This window comes from Podarcis melisellensis, assembly GCF_964234715.1.
Source record: "Podarcis melisellensis genome assembly, chromosome: 13".
Lineage (NCBI taxonomy): Eukaryota > Metazoa > Chordata > Lepidosauria > Squamata > Lacertidae > Podarcis > Podarcis melisellensis.
In genome coordinates, this window is record NC_138545.1 from 44,283,533 (window position 1) to 44,303,070 (window position 19,538).

The 19,538-nt window shown below is 47.2% G+C and overlaps 1 protein-coding gene across 1 annotated transcript in view; it reads right to left on the reverse strand.

Annotated features, from left to right (window-relative positions):
- The window catches only part of TANC2 (tetratricopeptide repeat, ankyrin repeat and coiled-coil containing 2), a 197,735-nt gene that overhangs the window by 100,726 nt on the left and 77,471 nt on the right, over nt 1-19,538 (reverse strand). The window contains exon 5 of the mRNA XM_081883745.1: nt 16,805-16,987. Within this exon, the coding sequence (XP_081739871.1) occupies nt 16,805-16,987 (183 nt within the window). The remainder of the gene's footprint in view (nt 1-16,804; nt 16,988-19,538) is intronic.

Sequence of the window (19,538 nt, forward strand, 5' to 3'; positions counted from 1 at the left end):
CATTGGTTTGAAAATGCAAAAATTGTTACTTATGTTTTGTACTGCACTCAAAATTTGTAAACAGTTATGCTAAATGAAATCATTTACTGTTTTTAGCAATAAAATCTAGAACACATAACCTTGGCTGCATTTCTTGACATTGGAGTAGCTTTTTAGTACATAAACAACTTCTGCAAGTGGCAAGTCTATTTTTTCCTTTGTGGGTGGTGAAAATCTCTTGGGAGCTGCAGGTTTCATAATCCAGCCATATATTAAAACATGAACTGAAAAACATCTTTGAATGCAGCAGCAACCTATTAGATACCATGTTCCAAGTAACAGGATCTTCAACAGCTTAAAGCAAAAAAAATAATGCAACTAGTAATAGTCTATGAAGGTAAAGAAAATAATATTACTATAACATACATTTTCACTAGTTCAATGTAAAAGTGAACATCTTATTTTAAAATGCAATACTAAATACATTATATAAGAGCTGTAAGCAAGCAATCAGAAATCTCAGAACACCTCTGATTCACAACAGCAGCCTCTTGATGGTTTCTGTGACAAGTGTTTTCAAGAGACAAAAACCCTTTTGCTGCAATGATATTTTTTTTTAATGTTTGAAGCAGGCCTGAAAATATTAATAAAAAGATTCAGCGAGAGTACATGCAAGATGCAAATTTTCCTCCCCATATACTTACAGGGTTCAGTTCTTCCTCCCCATTAGTCGATAGAATGCAATCTTTCTGCCAGTAAGACAAAAAACCTGCTCTTTCACAGGCAATGTTGCCAGCAATCCACCCTCTTGGTTTGTTTGCCGCTAGATCCATATCACTGCTGACAGCATCAGTGTGATGTTACGTGTCTTGTGAGGTTTGATCCCAAAAGCCAATCTCCCTACAGTGCTTGCATTTTATGGGTGAGCAAGGAAAGCCAATTCAAGGTCAATTTCAGGAGAGCTGACATAAATGCTAAGCTTCTCTCGCTATTAAGTCCTTTAGCACAAAATAACCCTTCTTCTCTAGGCTACCACACAAGTAGTAGACTCTGCAGCTCCCTGGGGGTTAAATTAAGTATTTTCATACGGAATCTCTCTATGGCGCACTTTAATTTGTCCTACCCCTTGTCGGAGTAAATTACAGAAGGGACATGAAGGTAATGGCGCAGTATACCAAGTGAATGATTCACTGATATGCTCCTTAACATTCAGGAGTAACAGGAAGGCTAGCAATGCAACCCAGTCCAGAGCTGATGAATGGTGCAGTGCTGCTGTTGTCATGGCAACTTACAGGGGGAAAAAAGCACTACCATGTAAGGAACTGTGACATGGATTCCGGGAATGGTTTATATTAAAAAGCAATAAACCCTTTAACACTTACCTTCTCTCTATTGCATGTCTGTGCAGCCTTCATTTTCAGTCACAACAAATTGTCACATGCATAATCACCTCAAAAAGAAAAACTGTTTGCACCGGGAATACTGCAGTAGCAGCAGTAACACTGAAATAACACAAAGGCTCCTCTTGCAGTGGTTAGGCAAGGGAAAGGGAGAAAAACGTTTGGCTGAGAATTGGGATTCTATCAATCATATGTTTGGAAGAGAAAACAGGACTAATAGCGGCTCAGCATGTCAGAGGGTTGGCTAGAGACTCAGCTCCAATCCTGGGATAACCCACCCCAGGTGTCAGCTGCAAGCCTCTTCAAGAGCCATTGCTGGGTTCCTACTCTGCTACAATGATGGCAAGCACAAAGTGGATCTTACGCACACGAAAGGCGACAGCTGGGATCAGAAACCGGCAAGACATAATGATCCTAGTAATTGATCAGGATGAGTTGCTTTAAACCCAAACGATTTAAATGGTTGATTTAAATGATTAATTTAAATCACTATGGTGTGTTTGGGCAACAGTGGCATCACAAACAGCCACTCCTCAACCTCATGCCAGTAAAAAAAACACATGTGACACTAGTATGAGAGTTTGACAGTTTCTGTTAACATAAAAATATACTAATCCAAATGTGATTGGCAAGAAGAAGCAGCTTGGGAAAGGAGGGGGGCCCCACTGAAGTCTATTTCATAATGGAGGGGGAGAGAAGTCCTGCTTCTGCCTGCAGCACCTTTTCTGGAAAGTTTTGATGTGCTTCTCCTCAATCCTCTCAACAGGGCTGAGGACCACCTATAAAAAGGTATTCCCATCACCACATTGCTTTGCCCCATACTATCCCTTGCTTTCTCACAGTTGGCCCTTTCATTTTCTCTCCTGCAAGAGGCTACTCCCCACTCCACCAATAATCCTCTTTACCCCCTCCACTTACCTGATCTCTCTCCTCTTCCTCTGGAATCTCTGGCTCCATGCCACCTGTCCTGCCCTCTTCCTCCATGTCTCTTTCTTCCAGCTGCCCATTCTCCTCTACATTCCACTCTCCTCCTTTGCCTTCCTCCTCACTCAAGATTTTGATCTGGCTCCTGCACTCCTCCACTCACAGGAACCTGCTTGTCCTCTGCCTGCCATCTCCTCACCTCCCTTCCAGCTCATTGGAACTCCCTTTTCAGCCTGCCACTGCTGCTCTGCTCTGTCTCCTCCTCACAAACTCCCCTGTAGTTCTGTGCTGGCTCTCTGCATAGCCCATGACTCCACAGCAGCTGCCTGGGAAATCTGGAGGTGACAGAGGCTACGGCCATCCTTGGGGCTCTTCAGCAGGAGCCAGGGGAGGGGAATAGCAACGCTTACTCCGAACATTAGGTCAAAAACACCAGATGTGAGGGGGAAGACAAACTGAAAGTAATTTAACTCAAATTTTCCATATACAGTGGTGCCTCGGGTTACATACACTTCAGGTTACAGACTCCACTAACCCAGAAATATTACCTCGGGTTAAGAACTTTGCTTCAGGATGAGAACAGAAATCATGCTCCAGTGGCGCGGCGGCAGCAGGAGGCCCCATTAGCTAAAGTGGTGCTTCAGGTTAAGAACAGTTTCAGGTTAAGAACGGACCTCCGGAACGAATTAAGTACTTAACCCAAGGTACCACTGTACTGTATTTCCAAAGCAAGTACACACCTTAACTGGTTACCATACCAATCAGAACATGGTGCTTTACAACTAAATACACCTTTACACAAGCTAGGAGCTTAATGAGGAGCTGTCTCGGAAGACAATTCAGAAACTTCAAGTAGTACAGAATGCGACAGCCAGGATAGCAAGTAGAGCAGGTATAGCATCAATATTCTAACATATCATTCTTGTTGTATATATATCTTGTTATTTTTTTGTGTGTGTGTTTATATCATGGCTGAGGGAACCTGTAGTCTCCAGGAATTATGAGAGCTATAGTCCAACAATATATTGTTTCTCTATCCCTACTATTACAGACGCACCAGATTAAAACTCCCAAATGGAATTAATAAAATACACATTTCTGTTTTAAAGGCAGGGCAGCTCCTTGCTCCCATGTTTATTTTAGAGTGGTTGGTATCTTATATCCCTGCAACCTTCTTTAGGTCTCCAACATTCAAGAGCCACAAAACCTCAACCTAGGCAAGATGCTCAAACCAGACAATGGTAAGAAACTGGCTATATTATGTGTTTGGAAATGATGTTTGATGTTTTTTGACTTTCCAAAATATCAGTCTCACATTTGATCTACAAAATCACATTGCACTATTTTCTTTCATTATGAGTCCAAGGTATCACTATACTTGTAAAATAATTGTGACAATAGCAATGCCGTTTTCCCCAATATTGCTCTTTCTCGTCAGACTCTCAAACCATTCTGCATTTTTCCAAACCATTTTTCTATGGTATGTTACCCTTACAAACACATCTTGAAGGAAAGATAGAAGAGTTTCTTGCACCATGCAAGTGAAGATAAGTAGCTAAGAATTACAGGTTTATTCCTGTGCTTTTGGGCCATGATGCAGTCTCTTTCACAGCTTCTTCATAAAACCACACACCTTATATGTTCATCAAGCATTACTCCACCCACAGCAGACTATTTTTGTGTTTTATGCCTCTCTCCGTTTCCACCCCCAACAATTCTCTGAAGGCTCTGAGTTGCTTGGCAAAGGAATTGGCTGCATTCCAGGTTCGGCAGGGATAGCTAAGACACCCTGCAGTCCTTTTATTCAAGATAGCATTATGGGTTTATCTTGCCTGTGAAGAAGAGAAATGTACCCAACCTGTCCTCCGTTATGACATCCTGGCTCAACCTGCAAAGACAGCCTGCTTACCCTCTGGCCTATTAAGTACAGTATTCTCAGATGGGCTAGTTCTCTGTGTTGGCACCTTTACCATCAGACAACCCTGAGTCCATCTGCAGCTTCTTCTGCTCCCTAATTCTTGAAATAAGAGTGTAGAATCCAACAGGATCACCAATTATCAGGGTACCATAATGTCCTCCCCACACATGAACATAATCCTACTTATATTGTATCTTTGTGTGGGTCTTGGAAGCAAGCTTAGATGCCAAACTTGGCTGAAAAGCAGTGTATGAATATTATGAATACCTAAAAATAATATTAAGAAGAGCCCTGCTGGATCAGACCAAAGTTCTCTTTGCACAGAGGCCAACCAGATGCACATAGGAAGCCCACAAGCAGTAGCACTTTCCCATCCATGATCTCCAGTAACAGACATTCAGAAGCATACTGCAGTTGGCTACAGTACTGATGCTAATATGGCCACCGTGACTTGTAGCTCTTGACAGCCATATCCTCCATTAATTTGTCTATGGATATTGTCAGGGTTTCTGGGAGAGAGGAGGAGATGACAGAGGAGACGGAGAGCGAGTGGGAGGAGGGGCAGAAGGATGAGGAAGAAGATGACGGAATTCTGAGGGAATCCACGAGTCTGAGCAGCGAGTCAGAGGATTCTCAAAAGGGGGTTACCTTAATCAAGCAAAAGGGAGGAGAAGGGAGAAGCGGAGAGGAGCCCAGTGGAAGACAGACGCAGCAAGAGGCGTCTCAGCCGGAACGGAGTAAAGGGGGTGGAGTCGTCAGCCTCTCGGAGGGAGCAGGATTAGGAGAGAACAGAGAAAGGGGGTTGGAGCAAGGTGTTCAGCCGGAAAGGGTGGAGAGCAGAACAAGGGGTGGTGTAGCGGTCGAAAGAAAGGTCAGCAGCGACGTACGCGCGCCAAGTTCAAACGTAGAGGCGCGCGGAAGTGGAGAGAGCTCAGGGGAGGAGCCCGGCCCTAAAGCCAGAAGGAGGGGGGAAGAGGCGGCAGAGGATTCAGCCTCAGGCGAGTCACGGAGAGAGGGAACCCAGGGGGGCAGGAAGACCCTGCGGAAAAGAAAGGAGAGGAAGAGGTGGTCTAGAGCCAGGCTATTAAGTTGGTGTGGAAGAGGGGAGGAGTCAGAGGGGACTTCAGCGGTCTAACGTGACAGACGTACGGCCACGATGCTGAACTGTACGAGAAGCAGAAATCTTCAATAAACTTTTCCTGTAAATAAACTGCAACGGAGTGAGGTCTCTTGTGAGCTGGGACCCGTCCTGGGTGGCCGTGACAGTAAGTCCCCTCTCTGAAAGCAAAAAATTTTTTTTTGCGAAGCTCACGAACGGGAGCAGCCATGAGCGCTGAGGAGCAGCTGGTTGCACTGCGGGATCAGGTTACCGCTCTCACATCGGCAGTCATTGCTTCGCAGAAGAAGAATGACGACTTGGAGAAGACGTGCCAGGATTTGCAGGCAAGGTGGGAACACGCGGACAGGGCGGGGGCCCCAGGTTCCAGAGCGGAGGGCATTGCGCTTGGACGGAGGGGGGGTGCCCTGGTTCCGCATTTTAATGGCAACTTGCAAGACTATCCCAATTTCAGAGCGGACGTCGTATATGCACTGCATTTACTCCGTCACGATTTTAAAGATGAGGAGGAGAAAGTGGGGTTCATTGTTTCGCACCTGCATGGGGAGGCCAGGGCTTGGCTACGCAATCTGTGGCGCGAAGATGGACCGGCCCGTCGCAATTCAACTGCGTTCATCAAAGCGATGGATTCTTGTTTTCAATCCTCTGTGGATGTGGACATTGCGCGCCGTCAAATGCACGGGCTGCGGCAGGGGAAAGCGACTGTGCGCCAATACCACTCTAAATTTTTTGCATTGCTCACCGCCTTAGATTGGCCAAAGGACAGTAAGCCGGTCAGAGATCTTTTTTGGGAGGGATTGAGCCCCCCCATCAAGGATGAGATCGCTAGGGGGGACAGGCCCCAGACCCTAGAAGACGTGGTGCAACGGGCTTTAGCTATTGGAATTCGACATGAGGGACGTCCGTGGCACGAGGAGGACGGGCCCCAAGCGCGTGCGCAAGCAAGGACTCTCCCTTTTGTGCACAGGGATTTCAGCCGTGCGCACCCCTCGCCAATGGGGAAGGACAGCGAGGAGCCAATGGAGATTGGTGGTGCTAGGGCTCAGAAGCCATCCCAGAGCCCTGTCCCTGGTGCAGCCAAAGCGAAGCCTCCTAGAGGAACCAGGAAGTGTTACATCTGTGACAGTGCGCACCATATGGCGAAAGAGTGCCCCCAGAGGCTCCAGAAGCACACTGCAGCACTGGCAACTGTAACAGCAGAGGTGCAACCAGGGGAGCAGCTTCAGGGAAACGACAGTGCCTGGCTGGAAGCAGAGCTACTGGGGCTCAGCCAGGCGGATCTGTAGACAAGCCCCCAGCATCACTGCAGAGCGTGGACCCTTTGCCTCCCAGACCGGCAGTTCTGCTCACAGCAACACTCCAGTTGCCTGATGGGAGACTCCTCGAGGTTCCAATAACGATCGATTCGGGAAGCAACGCCGACTTCGTGGGACTGCAGTTCGTTAAGCAGCACAACATGGCGCTCCTGCCTGCAACGACGCCTCTAAACGTGGTCACGGTAGACGGCAGGAAGTTGCTGGGGGGGCAAGTGGTGCAGCAAACCCCTCCCATGATGATGCAGATTGGCAACCATCGAGAACTTATTAGTTTCAATGTCACCCACTTATCGGACACACCCATCGTGTTAGGCATGAGTTGGCTGGAGAGGCACAGTCCCGCGGTTGCGTGGTACCAGCGGCAGATCACCTTTTGTTCATCGTATTGTGCTCAGCATTGCTTTCAGACCGATCAGGGAGGAGAAGCCGAGCAGCAGTTGCATCTGGGTATGGTGCAAACAGTGCCTCACAAGTACCAGGACTTCTTGGAGGTTTTCTGTGCGAAGGAAGCTGACAAGTTGCCGCCTCACAGACCTTACGACTGCGCGATTGATTTAGTGCCAGGGGCGCAACTGCCTGCTGCCAAGCTGTACTCCATGTCGGAAGACGAGATGCAAGAGCTTCGGGAGTTCATAGACCATAACCTCAAGCGAGGTTTCATCCAGGAATCTAAAGCAGCGGGTGGCAGCCCTGTGTTCTTTGTGAAGAAGAAAAACACGCCCCAAAAAAGGCTTATAGTGGATTACAGGTTCATAAACAGCTTGACTAAGCCCAAAGCTTTCCCCATGCCCAAGATTGACGACCTTTTAGCGACCGTCAGGAGGGGCAAGATTTTCACCAAGCTGGACCTACGTGGAGCTTACAATCTCATCCGCATCCGGAAAGGAGATGAGTGGAAGACCGCCATGTTCACCCCTCTGGGCACATACGAATACAGAGTCATGCCTTTCGGTCTCCAAAATGGCAGCCACGTTTTTCAAGCATTTATGCACCACGTGCTAGCAGGTCTCCTCTACAAGAAGTGTGTCTGCTTTCTCGACGATATCCTGATTTTCTCGGAATCGCCGGAGGATCACGATAAGGACGTGAGGGAGGTCCTGCAGAGGCTGAGGGACCACAGGCTGTACGCCAAGTTGGAAAAATGCCAGTTTGATGTTAGAGAGGTTGATTTCCTTGGCTACAAGTTGTCCGACGAGGGACTGGCCATGGACAGGGCTAAGGTTCAAGCGCTGTTGGACTGGAAAAGCCCTCGAAATCGGAAAGAGGTCCAGAGGTTCATCGGCTTTGCCAATTTTTACCGCAAGTTTATTAAAGGTTTTGCGAACGCGACGGCGGCTATCACTGACACCCTCAGTTCCAAGAAGAAGAAGTTCGTCTGGACCGAACAAGCGGAGCGGTCCTTCCGGACGCTTAAAGGTCTTTTCGCCTCCGAAGAGCAGCTGCTCCACGTGAATCCCGGCAGACCCATGCGGGTAGAGACCGATGCGTCAGACAGAGCGGTTGGGGCCGTTCTTTTGCAAGAGGATTCACAAGGCAACTGGAGACCGGGTGCGTTCTACTCCCGGAAGCTCAGCAAGACGGAGCGCAATTATACCATATGGGACAGGGAGTTGTTGGCCATTCATGCAGCTTTCAAAGCGTGGCGACACTTCTTAATAGGAGCCAAGCACACGGTGCAAGTCCGCACGGATCACAAGAACTTAGAGTATTGGCGGACGGCTAAGTTACAGACCCAGCGACACATGCGCTGGGCGGAGTTCTTTGCGGATTTCGACTTCAAAATAGAATACATCCCAGGAGACTCCAATGTTATTGCAGACGCGCTGTCCCGAAAGCCGCAATACTTGGAGGAAGCGGCTCCAATCGCAGCAAAGCACATTTTCGCACCGCAGGCGTGGACGTGCGCTACCATCGCAGTCGACCTGGACGCGGTGCGACGCGCGTTGCAAAGGGATCAGTTTGCACAGTCCAAGATGGAGGAGCTACGCGGAGGGTCGCGAGACAACGATGAGTTCCAATTGCAAGATGGACTTTTGACTCGTAAGGGTGCCCTTTACGTGCCCACCGACGATCTTCGAGCCAAGGTTCTGCAACAATTGCATGACGCCCCTAGTGCAGGCCATTTCGGCAAAGAGAAGACGATGGAGTTGGTGGCTAGAGACTTTTGGTGGCCCCAGATGAGAGGAGAGGTGGCGGACTACGTCGCCAGGTGTGATATCTGCCAGAGGTCCAAACCAGTGCACCAGAAGCAGGCGGGATTGCTAGAACCGCTGGAGACACCGCAGCAACCGTGGGAGAGGGTAGCGTTGGACTTTGTTACGGACCTGCCCAGCTCCAGAGGTAAGACGGCGGTGTTAGTGGTGGTGGACTTGTTCACCAAGATGGCGCATTTCATCCCTTGTGCCAAGGTGGCGACGGCAGAACAGACCGCAAAGCTCTTCATCGATCACGTCTTCAGAGTGCATGGACTTCCGCAGTCCGTCTTGTCCGACAGGGGGCGCCAGTTTGTTTCCACTTTCTGGCGAAAGCTTCTGGGCATCTTGCACGTCAAAATCAACCTGACATCGGCGAGACATCCACAAACCAACGGTCAAGCGGAGAGGGTCAACGCGATCATGCAGCAGTACCTGCGGTGCTACGCCAACCAGCGACCTGCGGCGTGGGTGGACTATCTGCCGATGGCTGAATTCGCCTACAACAACACGAAACACGCATCCACCGGGGTGACGCCTTTCTTCGCGAACAATGGCCGTCATCCCAGAACCTTCCCGAGATTTGCGGCACCAGGAGGGGGGGGGCCTCAAGATGCCGACCAGTTTGCAGCGGAGTTGCAAGAGGTGCACGAGGAGCTGCGGAGACATTTGGAGCTGGCAAAACAGGCGTATAAGGTGCAGGCCGATAAGCACAGGAGGGCGGGAGAGGACATCCAGATTGGGGACTGGGTGTGGTTAGCAGCCCACGCGATGCCGGCCAGGTCATTGGCCAAGAAGAAGTTAGGACACAGGCAGCTAGGGCCATATCAAGTTGAGGCTAAGATCAATCCGGTGGCTTTTCGTCTAGCCCTTCCGGAGGGTTCCAGGGTGCACCCGGTCTTTCATAGGTCGGTGCTCACTCCCTACAAAACCCCACACAGGTTTCAAGAGTCAGGAGCACTCCCAGAGCCACGTAGGAGGGCGCCTGAGGGGGGGGAATCGCCAAGACCAGAACCTCTTAACGAGGTCACAGAGATACTGGACTCGAGATGGGGGGAGGAGGGAGTTGAATATTTTCTAGCCAGGGAAGGCACTCCGGCCTCTGCCAATAGCTGGGTGCCGGGTTACGCGTTGGACGAACCCCTGTTGAAGGAGGAGTTCCATGCACTTTTTCCGCACAAGCCCATGCCCGAGGAGTATTTTGATGATTGGCTTTTCACACCCACTTTGTCAGACAGCACGTTCGAGGGTTTCTCCTCACCCGAGGGCCATACGCCCGAAACAAGCCCGACCAGGGATCCGAGACTGGGGGGGGAGGAGACAGGCCCTTGTTGGTGGGTGGATCAGCCAAGGGAGGCATGGAGTCAGAGATGGATGGTAGGTCCTTGGCAGGCAGCGCCAGGAGAAGCAGTGATGGAGGAAGAGACTGTGATGTCTGTGGGTGGGGAACCCGAGTTCGAACACACATATACGGAGATGACAGAGGAGAACGTTGAAGTGGACAACTTGTATCCTGAACCGACCCCGGAAGAACCACGTTTTCCTCAACCTGCACCCGGCGAGCGGGAGGGGGGAAGGGGGGGCTTCGAGGGGGGGATGGATGTCAGGGTTTCTGGGAGAGAGGAGGAGATGACAGAGGAGACGGAGAGCGAGTGGGAGGAGGGGCAGAAGGATGAGGAAGAAGATGACGGAATTCTGAGGGAATCCACGAGTCTGAGCAGCGAGTCAGAGGATTCTCAAAAGGGGGTTACCTTAATCAAGCAAAAGGGAGGAGAAGGGAGAAGCGGAGAGGAGCCCAGTGGAAGACAGACGCAGCAAGAGGCGTCTCAGCCGGAACGGAGTAAAGGGGGTGGAGTCGTCAGCCTCTCGGAGGGAGCAGGATTAGGAGAGAACAGAGAAAGGGGGTTGGAGCAAGGTGTTCAGCCGGAAAGGGTGGAGAGCAGAACAAGGGGTGGTGTAGCGGTCGAAAGAAAGGTCAGCAGCGACGTACGCGCGCCAAGTTCAAACGTAGAGGCGCGCGGAAGTGGAGAGAGCTCAGGGGAGGAGCCCGGCCCTAAAGCCAGAAGGAGGGGGGAAGAGGCGGCAGAGGATTCAGCCTCAGGCGAGTCACGGAGAGAGGGAACCCAGGGGGGCAGGAAGACCCTGCGGAAAAGAAAGGAGAGGAAGAGGTGGTCTAGAGCCAGGCTATTAAGTTGGTGTGGAAGAGGGGAGGAGTCAGAGGGGACTTCAGCGGTCTAACGTGACAGACGTACGGCCACGATGCTGAACTGTACGAGAAGCAGAAATCTTCAATAAACTTTTCCTGTAAATAAACTGCAACGGAGTGAGGTCTCTTGTGAGCTGGGACCCGTCCTGGGTGGCCGTGACAGATATGTTACAAAATACAGAAATGGAAACATTAAAAATCTAAGCACCATGTAGACCTGCCTTATTTTTCTGTCAAACACAGCAACCTGGATTCACAACTTCTCCATAGGGGCACAGTTAATTCGGTGACCAAATATATTTTATTCGTATTATCAAATTTGTATCCTTACCTTCCTCTAAGGAACTCAGGGGTGCCTGTAATAAGTTATCCCATTTGATTCACAAAATAGTCACTTATGGTAGGAAAGGCAGGACTAGTAACTGGCTCAAGGTCCCACAGTGAAAGAGATGTGACCCAGGTTCCTGTGATCTAACAACTCCAGATTAGCTCTCCAATTAGGTTATAAATTGACCAGTAAAGTTTCTATCATAGACAATTGTTGCCACAAGTGACAAAACTATTTTTCAGACAGAGGGGGTGTCAGAAAGGTTATGTTACAAATCTGACAAGTAGGACACGTAGGGATTATAAATTCACATTTTGATTAATTTCAGGCCACACCAGGATTAAAAAATTAATTCCAAAAACAACAACAACATTTTATGAGAGGATGAATCATAACATTTCTATCACAATAGCTAAATTGGATTGAAATGGCTGCATGAATTTACACCTTTGTTTATTGTTTGATAGCCAAAAGATTTGCAATTCTACACCAATTCTAGTCTGACATGGTCTTACCATGATGGAAAAACCTCCAATGGAAAGTGTCAATATGAGGCTTAAGTACTTTATAATTTACTAAATAAAATAAACTAATTCCATTTATTTTAATTAAGTAAAAGCTACAATGTGCTAGATAGGATTACTGAATCCAGAGAAGCACAAAAGGTACAACATTTCAATTATATTTCAATTATAGTCAGATTAAGGGGGGGAGTGTTTTCCCATTTCTTCTCTTCTTCTTCTTAGTAGTATCTTTTTTTCTATAAATATTAATTTATTTCTACAACTACAAAAAGATCATTAAAAAAATTACCAGCCTGAGTACACTTCCTGAAACTGCAGAGATACTCATGCAGTGTAGGACACCTGAGAAATCTGAATTAAGAAGAATGTTGTCAAATATATCCTGTTGTGTCAATTCCACACTCCAACATTCCAAAAGCAGCAGCATTGGGTGAACTGGTGGATAATGGGAGCAGTGCAGTCCTGATGGTTCTCCCTGGGTGCCTCAACCATGGTCTATTTCTAGCTCATCTAGCTGGAGTGAATCTGGGAAGCAGAATGCTGTGGTGGATCTGCTTCTTCCTTGCAAGATGAATCCAGATGTTGGCACAAGAGGACTTCTGTTCTACCTCTTGGTACCTTAGGGTGCCTCAGAGCGCCATCTTGTCCCCAGGCTTTTTACATGAAGCCACTGGTGGGAAAGGAAGTCATCTGGAGTTTTGGAATAATGCTGATAACATTAAATTCTACTTCTCATTTCCACCTACTAACAGATACCTGGAGGTAGTTTTGGGATAGGTAAAGGGACCCCTTACCATTAGGTCCAGTCATGACCGACTCTGGGGTTGCGGCGCTCATCTCGCTTTATTGGCCGAGGGAGGCGGCGTACAGCTTCCGGGTCATGTGGCCAGAATGACTAAGCCGCTTCTGGCAAACCAGAGCAGCACACGGAAACGCCGTTTTACCTTCCCGCTGGGGTGGTACCAATTTATCTACTTGCACTTTGACATGCTTTTGAACTCCTAGGTTAGCAGGAGCAGGGACCAAGCAACGGGAGCTCACTCCATCGCAGGGATTCAAACCGCTGACTTTCTGATCGGCAAGTCCTAGGCTCTGTGGTTTAACCCACAGCGCCACCCGTGTCCCTTTTTGGAATAGATGAGGGCTAACAAGCTGAAACTCCACTCTCAAAAGACAGCGGTACTGTGGGAGGAAAGGTCAGCCTACGTAGATGGAGGTCTGTAACAGGTTCTGGATTGGATTCCACTCTCTCTGAACCATTCAGTTTTGCAGATTGGAGGTCCTCCTGGACTCAGTGCTATCTGGGGAGGCACAGGCAGCATCTGAAGTGTCATTTACCATCTTTGGGTGGAACACCAGTCCAAGGCCCTATTTGGAAATGGTGTACTTTATCTCAATTACTCATATCCTGGTTATGTCCCGATTAAACTATGGTGATGTACATTACATAGAATTGCCTTTAAAGACAGTTCAGCAGCTTCTGGTACAGAATGCAGCTGATGGACGCTTGTGAACGTTGGGTTTTCAGGGCCTACTAAATGCTCTTGACCTTTTTAATGCCCTAAACTAGCCTCATCAGGAGTGATGAGAGCTATCAAAAATATATGGAGGCCATTAGGCTGGAGGAAGCTACTCTATACAGTTTCCTGAGCCTAAATATGCCCAGGCATTAAGATCACCAAGTGACCATGTTCATATGTCCACCATATTGGCAGGTATAATAAACAGGGCTTTTTCAGTCGTGGCCTTGTCACTGTGGAATACCATTTCAATTTGTCTCCCTCATTGTTTTAGAGACCTTTTTACTACAATCCACCTTTGTTTAAAAATGAAGGGCTGGAATTTGAATTATTCTTTGAATGGCAGCCTCTGCTGTAAAACAAGCTCCATCAGGCTCCTCCCTCAGCTGTCATGTACAATAGCTGTTCCATAAGGGTATAGGAGACAGAGACAGAGACAGAGAGACAGAGAGACAGAGAGAGAGAGAGAGAGAGAGAGAGAGAGAGAGAGAGAGATGGGACTGCATCGCCTCTCCATCCACTCTGCTGAAAACCAGCAACTTTTGGAGCTACCTCTGCTTTCCCCTCCTCCACTCTCCCAACCCCTTTTTCCTTTGTGTCACATCATGTAAGCCAAAAGAAAGTGACTGCCTTATCACTGACATTTGTAAATAACTATGAAATCACTGGCTGAATAGCAGGAATAATAACACTATTACAGTGGAATAATAACACTATTACAGTGGAATAATAACACTATTACAGTGGATACAGTTTGCGAACGTGATCCGTGCAGGATGCACGTTTGCAACCCGCAGAGCTCGCAACCTGCAGCAGTGCGTCTATGCACATGCGGGTTGCGATTCGGCGCTTCTGCACATACGCAAAGCGCGATTTAGCGCTTCTGTGCATGTGCGACTGCCGAAACCCGGAAGTAACCCGTTCCAGTACTTCCAGGTTTCAGCAGTCCGTAACCTGAAAAAACGCAACCTGAAGCGTCTGTAACCCAAGGTATGACTGTACATCATTCTTGCTTTATGCTTCAATGTGTGATAACATTTAACTGTTTTGTTTGAATCATTGGTCTGAAATGATATGTGCTACTCTTCTAGTTTTTAACATTTTAAATAGTGGTGGGTTTTTAAACAAGTTTTTAGGATCCTGTTTGCTACCTTGGGATAACTTTGTGTTTCAAAAACACATCAAGTGAAGAACACACTAATAGATAATCTGCTCTGGCAGTTAGACGGCCATGTATATTCTTCCAGAAATGCAATTAAGTAAAGCATTTTTATTTGACTCAGCCAACACAATGCATAGGCTGATAGAGTAGAAAAATGAAAGGTTGGGTAGCCAAACTGGTGTCAAAGATTTAATGGTTACTGTGGCATCTTTCCATTCCGGATGCAGGTGGGAAGAACAAAGGGAACAATAAACTGCTGCTTCTTATTCACATGTAGAGATGGTTGGGAAGGTATTTTATATTGCTTTATTCTTTTTGTAAACCACTTTGAGATTGTTATTTTTGAACTATCAAGTGGTATATAAATTATGTGAAATAAAGAAATACAAGTGAATTTAAAAACTAATCAATTGTCATTGTTGAAATATTGGCTCAGATCGGTTGCAAAAAAAGGCCAAACCACATGAAAATGTGAAGAAAGAAATACTTGCCATTATTTAAGATAAAGTATATGAGAATTGTGGTGGTTTTTATATTGTTTGCACTTTAGTGTCTTTCGTTAAAAAATAATAATCAATTTAACTACTAACAAATATTGTAGCTGATGTGGCAGCAGAAGCATCTCTCGTGGTGTCTGCTGTAAGCTAAGTGCATCATCTTTAAAAAGATAGCTTTTTACAGAAGTACTGCATTATTAATATACATATTTATGCAAATTGATTAATCAACTAAAGCTCAAACAATGAATCAATTAAGTTTTCTTTTATTGCATGACAGCCCTGATTAACAACTAATTCAAGCCCTGTCAGGTATGAGTAGTAGATCTGAGGAAGGAATTGAGAGTTCTAGCCCTTACTTCCTGTCCAGCATCACTGACGCCATTATCTTAGATCAGAGGTGGGGAGCTACGGCCCCCTAGATGCTGTTGGACTACAGCTCTCATCATCCCTGACCACTGGCTATGCTCATTGGGGCTGAAAAGAGCTAAGGGTCCAGTAAAATCTTGAGGGCCACATGTTCCACACCTCTGCTTTAGACGAAGCAAAATATGAGACCATGCCTGCTTTCCCAAACCTGGCCTTTGCCTCTGTTCCCTACAAATATAACCTCAGGTTCAGGCCCTGAGCAGAAGATAAAGAGTTTTGAGCGAAGTCTGAGTATATCTGGGACATGGGTGGCGCTGTGGGTTAAACCACAGAGCCTAGGGCTTCCCAATCAGAAGGTTGGCGGTTCAGATCCCCGCAACGGGGTGAGCTACCGCTGCTCGGTCCCTGCTCCTGCCAACTTGCAGTTCGAAAGTACATCAAAGTGCAAGTAGATAAATAGGTACCGCTCCGGCAGGAAGATAAACGGCGTTTCCATGCGCTGCTCTGGTTTGCCAGAAGCGGCTTAGTCATGCTGGCCACATGACCCGGAAGCTGTACGCCGGCTCCCTCGGCCAGTAAAGCGAGATGAGCGCTACAACCCCAGAGTCGGCAATGACTGGACCTAATGGTCAGGGGTCCCTTTACCTTTACCTTTTACTGAAATTATATAAAGGGTGGGAAATTTCCACCTCAGAAACTCGGCTCTTATTTTGTTTTGTCCATACAAGCCAGGAGTGCAGAGAAGTGCCATACCCATTTCAGAGGGCCAGGGCATACAGTTTTGCGCCCCACAGCCATGTTGTCTGCAACTGCAGTTCCTTATGTTCCATCACAGAAAGGAATGACAACTGCTTGCTTATATGAGAGAAAGAAAAGGACTTGTAACCAGGGACACAGCTGGCTTGTAAGGGGCTATGCCCTATATCTGAACCAGGAAGTCCCAGGGCCTGGGGAGAGAAGCAACTTCTGAACCCTCAAGTATGTCCCAGATTATAGGCCATTTACTTATCCCAGAAAACTCAATGGGAGCTCAACGGCATCCCTGTTCTCTTTTTTGATCACACTAGAACATGAGACTTCTGTGGACAGAGAAAGAAAAGGTCGATTCCCTTTTCCCTTATCCCGCTTTTTATAAATATTGCAAGGTACTTAATATGATTTGTTTTGTTTGTAGAAAACGTCTAGCATGAATACTGCATACAGCCCAAACTTGCTCAACTTGTACCATTTCAGATAAGGGGGATTATCAGTGGAGCTTTGTGGAAGGAAACTGCATGGAAGTTTTCGGTGGGATGGTGGAAACAACCTTTATTCAACATTTCAAACTCACTCAACTCATGTAAGTTCCTTACCAGTTAATTTCTTCATGGGCTGGAGCCGAACACTGATAGACTGATGTGTTAGTAATGGGGAGGATGGGAGAGAGCGGGACATGCCTTCCATAATCCGAATGTGCTGCATACCTTCAGGCACTGGGAGTGTTGGGATAGCATACTCTGGTTCAAAAGCACAGTCGTTCTCTGTGGAGCTGCCACCTGAGAGAAATATAACAAATAAAAGATCATTAACCAAGTATTGCCTCCTTGTTTAAAATACATACATAAGCCTTAAATTTGTATGCCACTTTTCCGTTACATTTGTACCTCTGGTTGTGAATGCTTCTGGTTACGAACGCTTCAGGTTACAAGCTCCACTAACCCAGAAGCAGTTGCTCCTGGTTGTGAACTTTGCCCTAGGATGTGAATGGAAATTTGTGCGCCAGAAGTGCGTGCACAGCGGGAGGCCCCATTAGCAAAAGCACGCCTCAGGATAAGAATGGTTTCAGCTTAAGAACGGACCTCCGGAACGAATTAAGTTCGTAACCAGAGGTACCACTGTACGGTGGTACCTCGGGTTACATACGCTTCAGGTTACATACGCTTCAGGTTACAGTCTTCGCTAACCCAGAAATAGTGCTTCAGGTTAAGAACTTTGCTTCAGGATGAGAACAGAAATCATGCTCTGGCGGCGTGGCGGCAGCGGGAGGCCCCATTAGCTAAAGTGGTGCTTCAGGTTAAGAACAGTTTCAGGTTAAGAACAGATATCCAGAACGAATTAAGTACTTAACCCGAGGTACCACTGTACTGGTTTACAACATGGGGGGAAATTACATAATTATAAACTTAACAAAAATAATCATAATAAAACATCCAAAAGTACACAACCAAACTGAACAATCTCCACATAAATCATATCTCAATGCCTGTGACAATGAAGATGGAGCAAGCTTGTTTTCTCCTGCTCTGGAGGGTAGGCTTTGAACCAATGGATTCAAGTTACAAGAAAGGAGGTTCCAATTAAACATCAGGAAGAACTTTCTAACAGTAAGAACTGGTTGACAGTGGAACAGTCTCCCTCGGGAGGTTTTGAACTCTCCTTCCTTGGAAGTTCTTAAGCAGAGGTTGAATGGCCATCTGTCATGGATGCTTTAGCTGAGATTCCTGCATTGCTGGAAGTAGATGTCCTTTGGGGTTTCTTCCAACTCTACAGTCCTATGATTCTAGTTTTGTCTCTGGCTCTACTCACCCTAATGTAGCTCCCAAAATATTATCTCTGAGGAAAGGTGGTCCTTGACAAGGGTGGGGCGGGGAAATGTCCTAAAACTATCAAAAACTGGAAAATCTATAAATTTCCATAGTGAAAGCCTTGCGCTCTCAGGTGGAGTCTGTGATAAAAAAGAAGCCAGTTTTCCTTCAGGACATCCCTGTTCTCAGCCTGGGGAGCCAGTTTTATAAATTACATTGCCAACGTGGGTTTAGCACTGCCTAGCACATCATACAGTAGCTCGATTCTCTGGATTGCCTTGATCAGAAGAACTGAAACAGTGCCCAATCCCTCAAATGAATGCCTTCTGGGCACAGATACAAATTAGTAAGAAATACTGAGCATTTGAATTCATCCAATTAAGGCCAGGGCATACCATGCCAAATTCTGGTCAATGCACCAACTGGATCCCCCAGTCAAGGTTCAAATAGCAACCCACTGGGACAGGGAATAAGGTTAACTTGTGAAACCAGTAAAAAGCTTAATCGGCAAAATTGCTAATAGATTGAAACGTAATCCAGACAAGGCAGCAGTGCTCTGGGTCAGGAGGGACAAAAATCTGAAACTGGGGTTAAATGTTCTTTGTGTGGGGTAATACTTCTCTTAAGAACCAGGTTCAGTTTGGGGATGCTCCTGGATTTAACTCAGCACCTGTGTGTTCAGGTGGCAGCTGCAGTCAGGAGTGCTTATATCTGGCTTAGGCTGAGCCACTAACTGCACCCATTCCTGCAGAGATCATACCTGGCCATGCCAACACGTGCATTAATCATACACAGACTGGATTATCACAATGCACTCTAGATGAGCCTATCTTTGAAGAGTATTCAGACACGTCACTTGGTCCAGAATGAATCAACAAGAATGTAAATGGACAGCCATGCCTCTCCTGCAGCAACTGCACTGAATGCCAATCTGTTTCTTGGCACAATGCAAAGTGTTGGTGATTACTTTAGAGACCTAAACAGCTTGAAACAGGGATACATTAGAGGCCATTCCTCCCATCTCATCCTGTCCACTTCCACAGATCTTTCCATATGAACCTACCTGGACCCTGAGATCATCTTCCAAGACCCTTCTTCGTGTGCCCCCTCCTCAAGAGTTCTGGAAGGTGGCAACATGAGAATGGGCCTTTTCTGCAGTGGCTCCCCGTCTGTGGAATGCTCTCCCCAGGGAGGTTTGCCTGGCACCTTCATTATACACTTTTAGGCGCCAGGCAAAAACGCTCCTCTATAACCAGGCCTTTAGTTGACTGACATCCAATGCCCTTTTAATAATACAGTGGTGCCCCGCAAGACGAACGCCTCGCAAGACGAAAAACCCGCTAGACGAAAGGGTTTTCCGTTTTGGAGGCGCTTCGCAAAACGAATTCCCCTATGGGGTTGCTTCGCAAGACGAAAAAAATCTTGCATCCCCCGCGGGTTTTTTTCGCTTTTTTCGCCCTTTTCTTAAGCCGCTAAGCCGCTTATCAGCTGTTCCGCTGATAAGCCGCTTAACAGCTGATCG